This window comes from Struthio camelus, chromosome 1 (assembly GCF_040807025.1).
Source record: "Struthio camelus isolate bStrCam1 chromosome 1, bStrCam1.hap1, whole genome shotgun sequence".
In the NCBI taxonomy this organism is placed as follows: Eukaryota; Metazoa; Chordata; class Aves; order Struthioniformes; family Struthionidae; genus Struthio; species Struthio camelus.
In genome coordinates, this window is record NC_090942.1 from 163,920,053 (window position 1) to 163,936,389 (window position 16,337).

At 37.2% G+C, this 16,337-nt stretch overlaps 1 protein-coding gene across 2 annotated transcripts in view; it reads right to left on the bottom strand.

Annotated features, from left to right (window-relative positions):
* PCCA (propionyl-CoA carboxylase subunit alpha) overlaps positions 1-16,337 on the bottom strand; it is a 314,254-nt gene that overhangs the window by 49,572 nt on the left and 248,345 nt on the right. For both annotated transcript variants that reach the window (XM_068928028.1, XM_068928023.1), the window contains one exon: positions 11,988-12,041. In XM_068928028.1, coding sequence (XP_068784129.1) covers positions 11,988-12,041 — 54 coding nt within the window. The remainder of the gene's footprint in view (positions 1-11,987; positions 12,042-16,337) is intronic.

Sequence of the window (16,337 nt, forward strand, 5' to 3'; positions counted from 1 at the left end):
TCTTTACTTCACATACTCCTTTTCTGAGTAAGTGTGTCAAAAATAGACTGTGGGACAGATGCCTTTCAGGAGGTACCTCTGATCTCCTTGAAGCTCTGTCCAGGTTTGGCTTTGGTACAGTGATCACACTGGGTTGTTTTGCTTGCTGAGTATTTGTTAAATGTTAGCAGTGGGCTTGGGACTTGCAAAATTAAGGGAGTGCTTCCCTGGGGCTCTTTTATAGCTAAAAGATAAAGCTGGTGAGAAAGAAAGAAAATAACACACAAAAAAAAACCCACAAAAACAAGGAACACCCAAAGACTTGTAATAGAACACTAATGTAAGTATTTTAAAACTCAAATATCTTTGTTTTTCCTCTTATATAAAGACTGACATCAAAAAAAGCAATGAGAGCTGTTATGAGGGCATTTCAGGAGAAATCACCGTGAAGCTGGGATGAGAATGAGCTAACAGTGGAAACACAGGACACCACCACGGCTTTCCTACCAACAGGGCTTTACAGGCTTGATGGAATATTCCTGTGCTCCGTTCAGCTCTGCTGTATCATATGCACTGAAGCTCTTTGGCACAGGGGCAGTTTGTTTTCACTGTTCTTACAACAGTGCAGGCCTTTCCTTTTCATCTACATTGCCCTGACCTCCCTTTTCTCCCCTCCTCCCCCCAATCAAACAATTATCATCAGATGCAGGAAGAACCTTGTTGCGGTTCTGCTGCTCATAACACAATTTGCTATGCTAATACTTCCTGTGCACCCTGCCAACATGGCATCTTTCCAAGACATAAGACTGGTGTTTGGGAGATGGTCACACAAGCACGATACTTCCTACTACAACTGCTCTGCCCTTCACCTTCCTTCAACTTACTATGGGCAAGGGCTATAAATATCAACTGGCATGAATGAAATGAAGATGCGGACTGCCTATTAGTACCAGCAGGTGTGTTTGCAGCAGTATGGGTTGCTGTTCTTCAGATAAACAGGGATGCATGAGAGATCTGTTGAAAACATTTTTAATGTAATTTGCAATGTTCCTGACAGTTGCTGATGCACACAGAAGAGAATGCAAGTTTCATAAGAAGTGAAATTAACTGTCTGTTCCTGCTTGGTAAGTTCATTTCCCCTATTATTCACATATATTCTGAAAAGAACACTGGAAAAATTTGCAGAGCTTCAAAACATCTATTGAAGACAAATATTAGGTTCCACAAGCAATGAATAAACTGAACCCTGGACACTGAAAGATACACAAATAGAGTAAACAACAGACTTTTTTCTTACAAGAAACAGAATCCCTGGTGTTCCCTGTCTGTAGTGCTTAGAAATTAGCTCCAGTAGCTATATGACTTGCTGACGCATAGCAGTTTTTTTCTAGTTTACGCTTATCCTCATGCTTCTCCTAAATGCTGTTTATAGAACAACATGAGAGTTTAATATCAGATTAACAATAATACTTCTCCTCCCAACCCATATATCGCTCTAGCAAAAAAAGAAAAAAAATGTGCCTAAAAAAAACTTGATAGAGAAAAACAACGTAACTGGTGCACAAGAGAACTAATCTGAGAACAGATGGGAAAGACAAATACAGTAGAAAAAAAACAAAGAATGGGTAACTAGCAAGAACAAATGAAATAATGGGAAATATCGGGAAGAAACAGATTTGACATGGGGTAGGACAAAGTAATATAAGGCTCTGGTGATGAAGACAGAAAGAATGAACTTGATGTAATAAAGAGACTACACTATCAAAAAGCCTATCAAAAAAGAGACAACACACAAAAGAGCAGAGGCAGACAGTCAAACACATATGCTGGATTTCATGAAAGTCACCTGGAAAGAAGAACTGTGACCAGTTTTAGTTGAGATAAGAGACAAATACACAGGTAAGGGTTTCAGTTGCGGGAATAAAAAAGAACAAAGTGCAAGTAAAAGACAACTGAGCACATTATGCCAGCACTCAAGAAACCTGTGCTGGCTTCCTACCTGCTTCAAAGTACAGTGCAGTGTGTTAAGTTTGACCTCCGACATGGTCTCAGAGTTGGCCTTTTCCTTCGGTGTTGGTCCTAGCAGTAGATAAATTCTAGCTCAGAGACAACCCAAATGCAATGAAATGGAAAAGTCCAAAAATTAGAGTCATTTAGTTTGTTTGTGAGTTTTATTCCATACCCTACTTGTTACTCATCTTTTCTTCCTGTAGTCCGGTAGTCAAACAATGGGGAAAAAAATCACTAAGGTAATTTACAGAAATCTCTTTACTTGAACTTAAGATGCAACTCACAATAATCATGAGCAGTGTGTGGCAATATTTTAATTATTTAGGAGAGGAAGTGAAAAATACCAAATACAGCTAAAATTGCAATGGGGATTTATGTAGACAGAAGGTAATTACACAAAGTGGACTTTGGCCAAAACTCTCAGAATATGAAGTGATCTCAGAGCCTTGTGGAAATTACCATGCGATCTTTAATGATAAGCGGGCTAAATCTTTGTTTAAATTGTCCTAAAAAGATGCCTTCTGTAACAACACATTGCCCCCTTGCTACATAGACTGACAGCACCATTGTACTCCTAAATTAGATGGCATCTCCAACACAAGTGAAAAAAAAAAAAAAAGTACAGACATTTAAAAAATTAAAATAGATCAGGAGCAGACTTCTCAAGTGTTTTATATACATAGAATCACTTTTCTTCCCCCCGTCTAATTTATTTTAGATTAATAAGAAATCCTTTATTTTTAAGTCAGTACTATGACAATGGAAGTATGACAAGGGAAGTATGCCAATGTAACCTTCATTTTCTTAATTAGCATTTAACAAGAAGTTTGTCCTCCTCTAGAATTATTTCTTTCCATAAGGAAGAATAACCTTGAACAGAAGACAAGACTAAGGCAAGGAGAAGAAGAAAATCAAACTGAAGCTCCAATATTTTTACATGCCTTTAAAATATATTTATTTACATTCCCCTAAAACTTAAGTAAAACGGACTTGAATAAAAAATGACTTCATTTCCCAGAAGCAAGCACAGCACTATATCTGTATTCCTAACTGCTCTGGGGAAAACCAGCCACAAAGAATGCCCTCTTTTACACATGCTTCCTACTGGACCATGTGGTCATGCAACTCATTGTTTATCTAGCCTGGAAACAAAAATGCCGCTAAAAAGTAATCACAAGGCAGATGGCCAGTTTCACTAATCTGACCCTATTTCTTCCAACTAAATCTAGTCAACTGTTACAATACTGATGCCCCAAATAATCCACAATTCCTGTAATACTTAGATTTGCATATTTAGGTTAGAAATGCCAGGCATATCTGGATTAAGATTTTCCCCCAGTAAAACAATGCTTTGTCATAAATTCTATGCCAGAGACTATTCCATTCTTAAACTAGACGAGACCACACATTGCAAGTCGAAGTGGGCGCACAGACACAAAACATTCTTATCAAAGTTCAGCTCTATAGCTGAAACGCATTTGGAACATGACTTTTCCTGTACTTAAACCCGTATGTGAAGTATGATAAATACAGAGATTCGTTCTGTAGCCACCCCCATGATAACAGATGACAAGATGCAGCACAAGCTTCATCTCTTGCTAATTAAACGAATCAATTAAGAGACTATTGTTGCAACTGTGTAACTGCTGTTCTATAGTGGCAATAACAACCCCACGGGGAGGTCTTTTACTACATTAAAATGCTGTCCTCCACAACTCCATTTGATATTATTAGAAACAGTTATTTGCGTCTTGCTGTCATATTAGTAGCAAAGGCAAATTATGGAAATATGCAGACCAGAATGGTCCCAGTATGAGATCAGGTTTGGTTTTCAGCCTCCAAGGGAACAATCGCTGAAATTCCAAAGTTCCCTAAAGTTGTTTAATGGAACTGATAAATCTATCAGCACAGCATCCATTTAGATTCTAGGTAAGGGTCACATATTTGCATACTTTCCTGCTAAGCTGATACAATTCGACTAGATAAATTATCATATTAAGTTTACCCTCCTGAGTTAAACTGATGGAGTTCAAAATTGTTTTCGATGGTTGTCATTAATCGCTGTTACATCCTAAATGCTCACTTTGAAATCTAATTGTGCTGGTGTACCAAGGGTCATATTAATGGCATTTTTAATGTTAAATCTTTGTAAAGCATGTTTATTTTACTGATATTATCACTGAAGCCTAGAAGACTAATTGGAAACAAAGTAAATTTATTATCAATAAAAACTTAATTTAAAATTTACATTCAGAGATTTAAATTAGCTTTACTAACTTCGTCGTGCCTTTGTTTCATTAAGATCCCTGGTTAAGCTTCAAAGCCATATAAATTAATACCTCCTAAACAGTTCTTGGGTATACGCCAAAGCTGCAGCCATTAAAAAGCTGTTTAAAAACACAGGCTACACATATGTTTATTATTTCGCATATCTTTTTCAGGAAAAAAATTCTAGATCTTCACTATGATGCAACAGTCATGATACAGTTAAAAAAAAATCAACACCACTTTTTTTTGCAGAACAAAAAAACAAATTTAATCTCAAGTTAGTAAATCTTAGTTTACCAAAGGAAATCACTTGAGTTACACTTGGGTAAGCTGTTTCAAGAAGTAACTGGCTAATCAGCCAAGTTCAACTCTTGTCGTATTACTATGACCAAGATGAATAGGAAAGAAACTTATCAAATGAAGTATTGAAAATCAGAAGTCTTTATGTTTTCATTTGTTTCTGAGATAGAAGGGGTATAATTTATTATATGTTAAGACTATTACGCTACAGACAGTGTAAACATTACAGAATCCACAGATATTAAGGGCATTCTAGGGAATTCTGACCTACTTATGACATCATCACACATTTTCTCTGCAAATTAAAACTTTAAAAACAGAAGAAAAGGCCAAGATTAAAAACAAACAAACAAGAAGCAAAACTTTTGAAATCTAAATGTACTTGCCCATTTTTAGTTTGGTTTTGTAAGAAAGCAACGTTTGCGATTGTGATTTCTGCCTGTCTGTCAATCCCCACTCATTTCCTCTAATTATCCCCTGTGCACCCACATACATTATTTTTAACCTGCTGATTAATTTGACCCAAATTTGAAGAAAGGGTAGATAGGCTCAGCTACCTGTAAGTATATTTGGAACTGTAGCTATGTTCCCACAAGTCTTCTGAAAAGCAGTGGCTGTGTAGAGGAAAAAAGAGACCTAAATCCATGCTCCAGCTGAGGGAAAGGTTAATGCGGCAGCCACGCACTTGGCCAGTCAGCGTGTGCATGCCAGCCCGACCACCACCAAGCACATAGGCTGCTCCAGCTTCACCTTGACGCTGCTATCTCTTGCTCAAGGAGGTATCAGACAAAGATTACAAGAAGTTGTTCTGCAGGAACAGGAACCAGTGGTGCCTAAATTCCTGCAGATCTGGCTCCTCTGTCTGATACCGCTCCCTTCCCTTCCCCTCCTAAATCAGCCTCAGCAGCCAACATTTTCAAAGCTGCTCTTTTTCACTTTGGAGGATAAAGTTATTTCATAGCAAAGGGATTTTCTTCTTCACCCTATTAGCCCCATTCTGAAAAAAACAATGGCACCCACACTGAGGCACATAGGATCTACACGTCAGAAATACATAAAAAGTCTTGATTAAGTCAAGGAAACAAAATGCAAAATGAATGCCAAGCACTTTATTTTTTCCTCCTTCTGAAATGAATACTAAATAAAATTCCCAAAATATTTTAAGTGATTTCATGACATAGCTCTCTGTAACACTGGTATTCCTAAATCTCTCAGGTGCTTTTGACAGTTTTAATATATGCACTACACTTTATGCTTTAAAACATGCAAATATATAACAGAATTGAAATGGGAAGGGCATTTGTAGGTAGATGTGTGGCTACACATCAGTAATCCACATCATGTGAGCTGAAACAATTCCTACTGCCCAGTCCTACTGATGGGCCTAACTATCATTACTTTCCCAAGCTAAGCCTGTGTCGTGTGAACTATTCTCTGCTTATGAGATCTTAACAGAGAATCTAAGACCTACTTCCCGCAGAGGCTGCCGAAGTTTGTAGCTAGTCTCAGGATTCTTGCTGCCCACGCTTAAAAACTAAAAGCAGAAGTTAATGCTTCCAGAAACAACTGCCCGCTTTCCCCAGTAACACTTTCTTTTTATTGTAATTCCTCTGACAGTAGGTCTACTACTAGAAGCACAGAGGTTTTCAGAGCCTCTGAAGCTAGGTGAAAAGAAAAACACCTCTGGAACAGTAGAACTCCCTTTAGATCAGCAGGGACTGTGATCTTAAGGTTTGTGAAAGGGAAGAGTAAGAAAACCATTAAAAAAAGACAGTAACTTGCAAAATAAATACCTTCCTGGACCATATTTATTTTTTTGTTGTTAATACTCTGCATATTCCAACAGATGTAACCTTTGTATCCTATGCAGGTTTTCAATCAACGTTTGAAAGTCTGCATAAATCTTCAGTATCTAAAGTCTCAGAAGTGTCACATACAGAAAGAAATGCAGAAAGAAAGACAACCTGTTAAGAACTGCAATGATTTGTAAGGGTGAAAGCAGCACATTGTTAAACATTTGCCATTGTGAGCTAAATCACAGTCTCATACAGTCAAAGCTTCCAACCTTTATTGCCATTTAATTGGACTTGCAAGAATGGAGGAAGAAGGAAAAAAAGGAGAAAACGCTCTGAAAGCTGATGAGATTATACACACACTGAAAAGTTCCAGGACAATTTGCAAGCCTCAGTAATGGGCCAGGAAAGCTGAAAGTTTGCTGTTGAAGCAAAAGCAGACAAATCATGGTAGGAGGGAGTGGGAAGGAGAATCAGCAGTGAGAAGTAAAATTAGTACAGTGACGTGTAGTCTAGTTCTTAGGGTTACCTTAGATACAAAAAATGACAAATATGCAATAAGCCAGAAAGCAAAGTTAAAATATGGAGGAATGCCTCTACGTAAAACTCTCAATTTCTGACCAATTTCATGAACAACATAAATAACTAACTAACCTTGACTGTGTATGAAATATTCTTTTGCTAACCTACCTGGCAGTAGCTACAGAATAATAAAAAATGATTAATATTGAATGCTGACAGCTGTACTAGAATGTACGCTAAGTGAGCAAAAAAGCACGGCCAGGCTTAACAGTGACTAGTTCTCCTAAGTCAACTGCTTTCAACCTGGGGTTTGCAGATCCAGAGGCAGTGGGAGAGAGGATCTCTGAACTATCGTAAAGGGCTCGGCAAAAAATACTGAGAAAAGCGCAGTATTAACCAGCTGATATTAATCATACAAGTGCATACACCTCTGCAGCAAAACTTCAGATGTTTTGCAAATCAAAGGTGGCAAAAACCAATAAAGATGGCACTGAAGCAAGGCAAAAGCTCCAGTGAGAAAGGGGAATCAAGAAAATGATTCTAGGAAGCTCAGAAGCACCCAAACAAGGCTTGACCACTAGACCAGAAAAATTCACTCCGTTTTACGTGCGCTCCCATGTCAAGTTCACCACTGAAGGAACACTGTCAAATAATACATCAGGCAATGTGACTAACATCTGTCACATACATGCGCTCTTATCCTTCCTCCAAAGGAAAAAAGTGACTGTTTTTCTCTACGTTGCAGCACTGACGTTAGAGGACAAAAGAGCAAAGAAGTGCCATGAACGGTGAGCAAAGGATAGTGAGAGTTGCAGTTTTCCTCCACTGCTGGGGATTTTTCACTGCCTGGGACTATCTCCCTTGAATAAAGTGTTCCACTGGGCCAGTGGAGCCTATGTCAAGCATGGTCATCAGCCCAAAGCTGAAGACGACTTTACGGATGCGATGGAGCCAGGCCAGTACCTGAGCATACAGTCTCTTTATTCTAAATATCAGGCAGAGGCCATTGCGCACAGTCTAGGATAATTTTAATGCTCCATAATAGTCTACACTATTCTGCACGCTTGAAGCTTTACTAGTGTTAAAGGCTGCCTGCCCAGATGTATTTCATTGCTAAAGTCCAGACGACAGAAGTATGAGTAACCACCAGATGATTAGCTGCCAGCATGGGACCTTCGATGGGCCAGAGAACAGCATTTCTCTCACCAAGGGAACAAGAGGTGGAATGAAAGACAAGAGACCTGGAAGCTAACTAGAAAGAGAGAAAAGAAGGATGGACTTTAGACCTCTGAAAGGACTGCTCAAACCTAAAGGCTTCTGAATTACCGAGATAGCAGCAGAGATTTTGCGGTTACATCCTAGTATTTTTCTGCAGAACTTTGTTTGTTATGAGGCACTCTTGCCTTGGGGTATGGCTCTGGACATTTATCTGAAGCATGGATTGTCTTGTTTCCTTTTTCTTTGTAGAACATATAGCACAATAAGATTATCTGGTGTTATGGTAAAGCTATTACCAAATTAACTATCTGAATAACTCTCATTGAAAGTGGCAGAATAGCCACTCTATAAGCACATGATATCTAGTCACGTCCACCACAGAGAAGCAATAACTAGGTACTCGTGTAAAATCTCCGTGTTATGACAATAACTCATGATTCCTTCTGAAGTAATTTAGATTAGGGCTCAAAAAGTTATCAGCTCAAGAAAACTAAATCAAGTTAGTGTAGTTTCCTATTCATCATCCATTTCTTACAGCTAAAAGCATACAAAACTTGCTTGTTCTTTGGGCAGAAATATCCTTTTATGTCCTCCTGTAGTGTATTGGAGTCCTTCCTGTACCATACGTGAGACTCATAATGCTCTATTGAAAAACAGTTCAGCAGAAAGTAAGCTATCTAGATGCCACAAGAATTTGAAGAGAAGAGCGAGGCTCAGGTAACAAAGAATTTCTGGTTGTGTTCAGAAACAAACAAAAGAAAATACTGAAGATTCACGTAGAAGCCCTGAATGATGCTAACAGTATGCATTCGAAGCTACGATTTCACTGGGAAAAGCAGCATGATTTTTCCTGTTCTCCTTTAAAACAACAGAAATATGCATCTTTGCTGCCATATTAACAGAAATATTTGTGCTACTGTCCACACATGTTTACCATATGCTATGAAGCTGAATTCATATAAAACTGCTGTCTTTCTGCTGGAATGTAGTTTTTCCTGTCTTTCAGCTAGCTAAATGGGATATGAAGGAGGTTTGCAATAAAGAAGCATACCTTTTACCTCTCCTCAGTGTGTCAGCTAGCTTCCTGAAGCAGAGGCTTATATCTTATCAAAAACCAGTAGCAGAACTGTTTCTACCATCTAATGTCAAAAAATCACGTGAACCTGTTTATCTAAGCTGATGCCCTCCTGACAAGCTGGGGAGCTGGGATGAGCTGGTTCTAAAAATATGTTCTGATGGACAGGTCAGTGGTGTGTACACTAAGTAGCACCATGCTGCTTGCCACCATTGAAGTGCCATGAAAATTTGCCCCTGTCAGAAGTAACATAGAATGCTCAAAGCTATCCATAATTTCTTTCTTCTATGAAAAAAGAGCAGAGCAGTAATTTAAAAACTGATCATTACATTCATAATAATACAATATAATACTAATAAGAAATCAGAGTTTCTTACTGCTAAATATTTCTTTCAAACAATGTCTTGATTGCACTTCTACTTTAGCAGGGGCTTAATAAGATATACATAATGGTGAGCACAAAATAAATTTATAGAATCTTCACCGAAGATGAGACTCTTTTCTTTGACTGATCATCTACATTTTTGCATACGTCACACAGGTACACACATACAGACTACGTAGATCTATATGTGTAGACAAACTGTAGGGGAAACTGTTGTAGAGAAAAGCCATCCTTCCCCTCATCACCTATCTAAATTGAGGGTACTAAGTTGAAGCCATAAGAAGGCAAAGACATTAAAGGAACAAAGGACAAATTAAATAAAGAAGGAAAGGGACTTCAAGGAAAAAAGAGAAGGATAAGGACAGCAGGCTAGAAGAACTGAGAGGAACACAGCCACAGACTCTGGATTGGACTCTGTGGGAAAACAGATATCAGAGCAAACTCTCCGTGAAAGAATGTACTGAGCCCTGCAGCCCTCTGCCTTCAACCTGCACAAACTTCAGGGCTGCCCACCGCTCTGGAAGACCCCAGTCATTATTTCTGCTTCTGAACGCAAAGTAAAGAGCCTGGGAAGCAGACTTTATTACTGCTTCTCTACCCTGCTCACTGAAGTTCTCTCTCTGGATTTGACCAGCAAGATGTATGCATAATTTATATTAAATCAAAACCAGTGGATAGAGTACTAAGGGCTTTTCTTTTGAGCTCACTTGAGAATTTTAGTGTTAATCACTTACTGGATTTCCCAAATAAACTGGGAATCAATAAACACAGTGTGAACTAGTCAGTAAGATTTGATATATACTATAATCCATCAGTTGTTTTACCTGTCAATCTATCTATCTGTTTTATCATCAGTTTCTTAAGACTAAAAGTAAATCAAAACTGTAGCCTCTTTTGCCTTTTCTTTTCCTTTTGTGCAAGGCCCAGCACAAGAGTTGTAGTCCATAGAGGGGGCTCTGTGGCACTTCTAACGTATGAATACACAATGTTTTCATATATCACTTAAAAAAAAAATTTTTTAATGTCACTAAATACACACCTAATCAGAATCTTCTCAGTATTACAGCACCCATCTACAGGGGTTTGATTAATAAAATGCTTTCAATATTATCTTATCAAGCTGCATTAGTGTTTATATCTTATCTACTTGCAGTAATGACTTTCTTCTCACAGAAGACTATCAGATCAGATAGCAGCAACCTTGCCTATGCAGGATGAAGCAACACTACAAACAGGATAGTGCAGAACCAAACTTTTTTTATTATTTGTAACTGCCACTCTGTTTGGTTTTGAACACGACTTAAATACATGTATATGCGCATGCATATATATACATATATATAAAAAAGAAAAAATATTAGGGGCACTTTTCATCTCTAGAAAACAACATGCAAGTCTATACGTATTCTTGTCAAGTTTACTCTTACTGTAATATACCTCCCAAAAATGGCTTCACAGGACTTGTAGAGGAAACTAATCACAAACAGTAAAATGAAAGCATTATCACATGCAACCTTAATCTGTTTTTGTCCAAAATATACAGGGCATGGAGATGTCAGGAACAAGTTCTAAAGGGAACTTTTCATTCCAGGGCTTTTCTCTGTTACCATCACAACAGAGACCTGTTGTCAGCAATCAAGGCTACTTAGTTTAGAGGATACCTCAATTTTATTCAATTTTCGAAACTATTCTTAAGTGCATGAGGAAGTTGGAAAAGTCCAATGATAGCAATTTACCACTATTTGAATCATGTAGCTCATGATGTTGCTTCAATCACATGTTCACAAGCATCCATCAAATAAAATAGAACTTTAGCATCTATACTGTACATGACTGCTCAAGATAATAGCAGATGAAAATCTATTTTATTGAATAAGTTCTGTCAAATGGCCTAAGATCTGAACAGGATTTTAAATCTATTTCTCCACAGTAAGCAAATGTGAGAGAACTACAGAGCTATCACACTTGACTAGAGAGAGGAAAGGACAGAATACTTTGCATCACTAAACAGAGATCTTATTTTTATAAGACCGTTACTGACACACCTTTGGGATGTGAGGGTTCATGGCATGGGGAAGCAATAGGCATCAGAAGGTTGGGAAAGAGCACCTGGAATGGACCAAAATCTGAGAACCTGTCAATAAAACTATGTCTACATCCTGTTACTGTTAACCCCTTGTGAAACAGAGGCATGCTGAAATCAGTTGAAATGTGGAATGCAGATACCGTGCACTGTTCATTGAAAGTTACCTTTAGAGATTTGCCTAAATTCAGCTTTTAAGATTTGAATATTTCTGTGTAATACAAATACTCAAAAATACAAGCTTAAATGTGTCACTGTTAGTGTCATTTATCTATCTTCCGTTTACATTACATTTTTCTAGTAGTGGTTATCTGTACCCATTTTTTTTTCCTGGTAGTGGTTATCCATACTTACCACCGTGCCAAGAAACTGAATGCTTGTATTTCCAGATGCATTCCGAGAAAGGCGCTGAAAGAAACAGACGTAAAAACTAATTAGAGGCTTCTCAGTAATCTGAACCAATTCGGTTTTCTTTGTGTCACACCACCTCAAAATAATCTAAACTATCTAGTACACAAAACAACATGTAGAACAAATATAACCATTTCCTTCAAAAGTCTCAGCGATAAAAATCTAATTCATACTTCAACTCGGATTTGGTTTTAGTTTCAGTCAATTCTATAATATTCACTTTGAAGAACAATGTAAACAAACGTGACCATGTACAACACAGAACAATCTTGGGCTTGCAGACAGACTGGTGTTACAAATAACGAGGCTGTTGACTTCTCCGAATGTCTGTGATTCACACTTAGCATTATCTTCATTCTGTTGTAATGAGAGAGACATTTTAATCTCTTTTTCAGATGCAAACCTCCAATGATGCCACTTTGAAAAGATAAAATAATGATCTTATAAAACATCTGGTTACCTACTGCGCTCAAGTTTCCAAACATTCTTCAGATATTTTACTGTCAGTAAGCCACAAGACAATGCAAAATAAAATATATTATTGATATAATATAATATTACCTATAATCTAAACATGGGAAATACACAAAGAGTTCTTCCTCTTTGTGAATCTTCTCTTCCTTCAAAGTGAAAAGCTCTTTCTCCCTTTTTTTTCCTGCTGTTAAATTACTGTGCATAGCGACCCCAGCTCAAGGTCCCAGCCACAGAACGCAGTTTTAATACTTACACAGTGCCATAAGTACACACAAACACAGAAGCACAGATTTGAGAAGGTGGGTATAAAATGCAAACAAACTGCTGCACTGAGATCTCCAGCATTTTGAAGACAACGAATCCTAGGAATAGGGCTGCAAATCATCTCGAGAGATCCTCTAGTCTAGCATCACAGGCAGAATCAAAAATACCTATGTCACTCCCAAATGGTGTGTGTCTAATCCACTCTCAAAGTCTTTCAATTGCAGAGATTTCACAGCCTCCCTGAGCAATTTATCCCAGTGTTCAGCAACCTTATCATTAGAAAGTTCTTTTCCTAATTTCTGACTAAAATATCCCTTACTGCACCTGAAGCCCATTGATTCTCCTCTTATCCATCACAGATGCGGAACATAGATAATTCCCTTTCTTTTTACAGCTACCCTTCAGGTATGTGAAGACTATTATCGTGGCTCCCTTTAGTGTTGCCTTCTCTAGACTAAGTGAGAAAATGCTATACAACAATAGCTAGAAATCCCTGTAAACAATTTTAGTGGCAGTAAATTAAATCCTGGTCCCCTTTTAATAATGGTGCATGTTCTTTGGCTACATTTTATGAAGTAACAATGATTACAGCCCAAACATGCTTATTTTTTGACTTAACAGGTCACTCACTGACACCACAATCTGTACAATCATATGAAAACAAAGGATGATGTGCCAAAGCCTGACATATTTCAACAATAATGATTAATGGAATGGAAAATATGGGAAATAAAATTTCATACAAAACCTGACGTTTACTTTTATAAAGGAAACAGGAATATACACTTTTCCCACAGTCCAGGACAAACACAATCAGGTTTTGGAAATCACAAAGAAGAACAAAGTACCGGCTGCCTACAATGAACAAACCGTATGCCAAAACAAACAAGTCCCAACCACTTGATAAGCTGTCAGAAAATGGTAAGTCAAAAAAAATTAAAGGATTTAATTTCTTTTTTTCCTGGAATGCCCTCCACCCTCGTTAGAGTTCTGTCACTTATTGTGCTACCCTTTTGTCCGCTTTCAAGGGTCATTAGAGACCTTTTCATGTCCTAATAAAAATTCCATTTTTTTGGCTAATCTCCCCATTGCACAGAAAAACACAACTTAAAAAACAAAACAAAATACGAAAACCAAAAATAAAGACCTTTTTGTCATTTTCTTAAAGGCTTTCAGAGTAAAACCAGGCATCTTGACACCTTAACTTATTTTTCACAATTAAGAACGAGATCATGAAAGCATCTCCTCACACAGATGGTCTTTACTCACAAGTAAGGAAACTAGAATAGCAATAACTGAGTCCTTTCAAGAATAAAAGTAGCAACCTGTAGGCTATATAAAGTTAAAATATAAAGTTAAACACATATGTATCTTAAGAAGGCACTTTCTAAAATCCTAAGACAAGACAAGGATATAAGCACCCTCTCCCCCAGCTTCACACTGCTGGAGAGCGTGGGCATCATACTACAGTGAGTCCTCACTGCTACTGTTTAGCCTGTGTCAAAAATGCAAAGCATTGAATTCAGCTGTCGAATGTACCAAGAGTCAGCGTAAGCACTCAAATACATCCCTGGAATTAACAACCAGCGAGGAAAGAAAATAATGGCGATGGGGAGGAAAAGAGTTAACAAACACAGAGGGAGAAAAGACATTTTCCTTCTGGGTATATTTCAAAAAAAACAAAAACAAGAAAGAAAAGTAGAGAAATTCTCCAAGTCACAAAACATATGTTACACTGAGACCAAAAAGAAAACTGCCAGGCTTTTGAGAACCATATTACAAAAGAAGTCAGCACATTATCATAATTAATGTTTCAAATTACAGTTGTAAATAAATTTCAGCTGTTAAATGTGATTAGATTTTTTGAAGCATATTGAAAGGAGTTATTTCTGTTCCACTGGTGGGCTTGTGTTTCTGAGATTTGTAAATGTAATTGATGTTTTCAAGAAAATGAAAGGACATGGTTTACAATTATTCTTTTATTTTCCACCTCTTTAGAAAAAGGACCAGACTCCAGTCTCCTAGTCTCCAGTTATTCCTCTTAAGTTAGATATTTACATATTCTATATCTCATAATAGATGGTTTCATATTACATGTGATAGCAGGAAAATAATCAAATAGCAGTAACAGAAGAGAATAGCTAATTATATGCATTGTCATTGTTTTCTGAATAATTTGCAAAATATTTACTAGAGGTTTTCACTGAAAAGCAAGGCAAGTCTACCATTTTAATGAAGACAAAACAAGACTGTATGATTACCGGTGAAAATCACATTGTTGGCATCAGTTACGTGATCTTAGACATAACTGATGTTCTTCCAGTTCATTCAACTGATAAAGCTTCAGACAAACTTAATTAACATAATATTAATTAAAAGTATAATGCTTTTTCCTTACACTATGAGAAAGCAACAAGCTAAATCAAATTTGAAAAAAATGAAATCAAAAATTCAAAAAAAATACATCTGCAATCTCAAAACTGTCAAATGTGTGAGCGTTACATAAACATTATATGTATTGTTACATAAACAGGTTAGAGTATATTATACTGCATATGCTATGTATATACAAACATAAAATGCTTATGCATGCATATAGACAAGGGTATACAGTCCTACAAAATCTGTTTGATTTTCCTACTCTTATCTTAAGTACACGCTATACTGCAATCGTTTCACAAATAATCAATTTAATCTGTAAATCCCAGTAAATTATCAGAGGTTAGTGTGATGTGACTTTAAATTCTTCCGCTTTGCCATAGAAAATTATTTCCACTTAGTTGGGTATCAATGATCTATTCATTATAAGATGCAGTAGGGTTACAATCAGCTTTGTATTAAGCGTGCAGTGGATGAGTACTTTAAGATAAAAATGATAATAACCTTTATGTGAAGTAGGATAAGGAAGCTCACCAAAATATAAAACATACATTATCGAAAGAGATTCTAAACAGACGTAGGTGTTATTAGACAATAACAAGACCGCAGAGTATGTTCCACAAATCTTCTGATATCTTAGGCTCTCCAAGCTACTTGATGTGAGCAGCTGAAGGGAAGGAATGATAACAGAATAAAGAAGCTGAAACATAGCAAAAGCAGTTTGTCACTTTGCTTGCAAATGAAAAAGCAATGTGTCAAATCAAAACAAATATTCAGTAACAGAGGAAATAATGTATTAAAGTTTCCCAAACACATTTGTCTTGAGCTACTGTATACTACCTTCATTTGTTGAAACTAAAGCTGGAGACCATTTGTTACAGAAAATGCAAAGACTGCCACTTGGCCAGCTCCAGTTTTTGCAAGCCTTGCTATGATTTCATTAGCACTAGGGCAAAATGTATCGACTATAAAGAACCTTTTAAAAAAAAAGTCAGAAAACCCACTGATTTCTGGATGAGGGCCACTGAACAGTATCTCATATTATTGCAGAAGACTATAGACAAAGTTTTGAGTGAAATACTGTTCAGTTTCCCGATACGGTTCTTTTTTTGGAGTGCAGAAGTTCTTGTAGCCTCTATTGCTTCATCTCGATTGCTAGCACTTCTGAAAATGTTA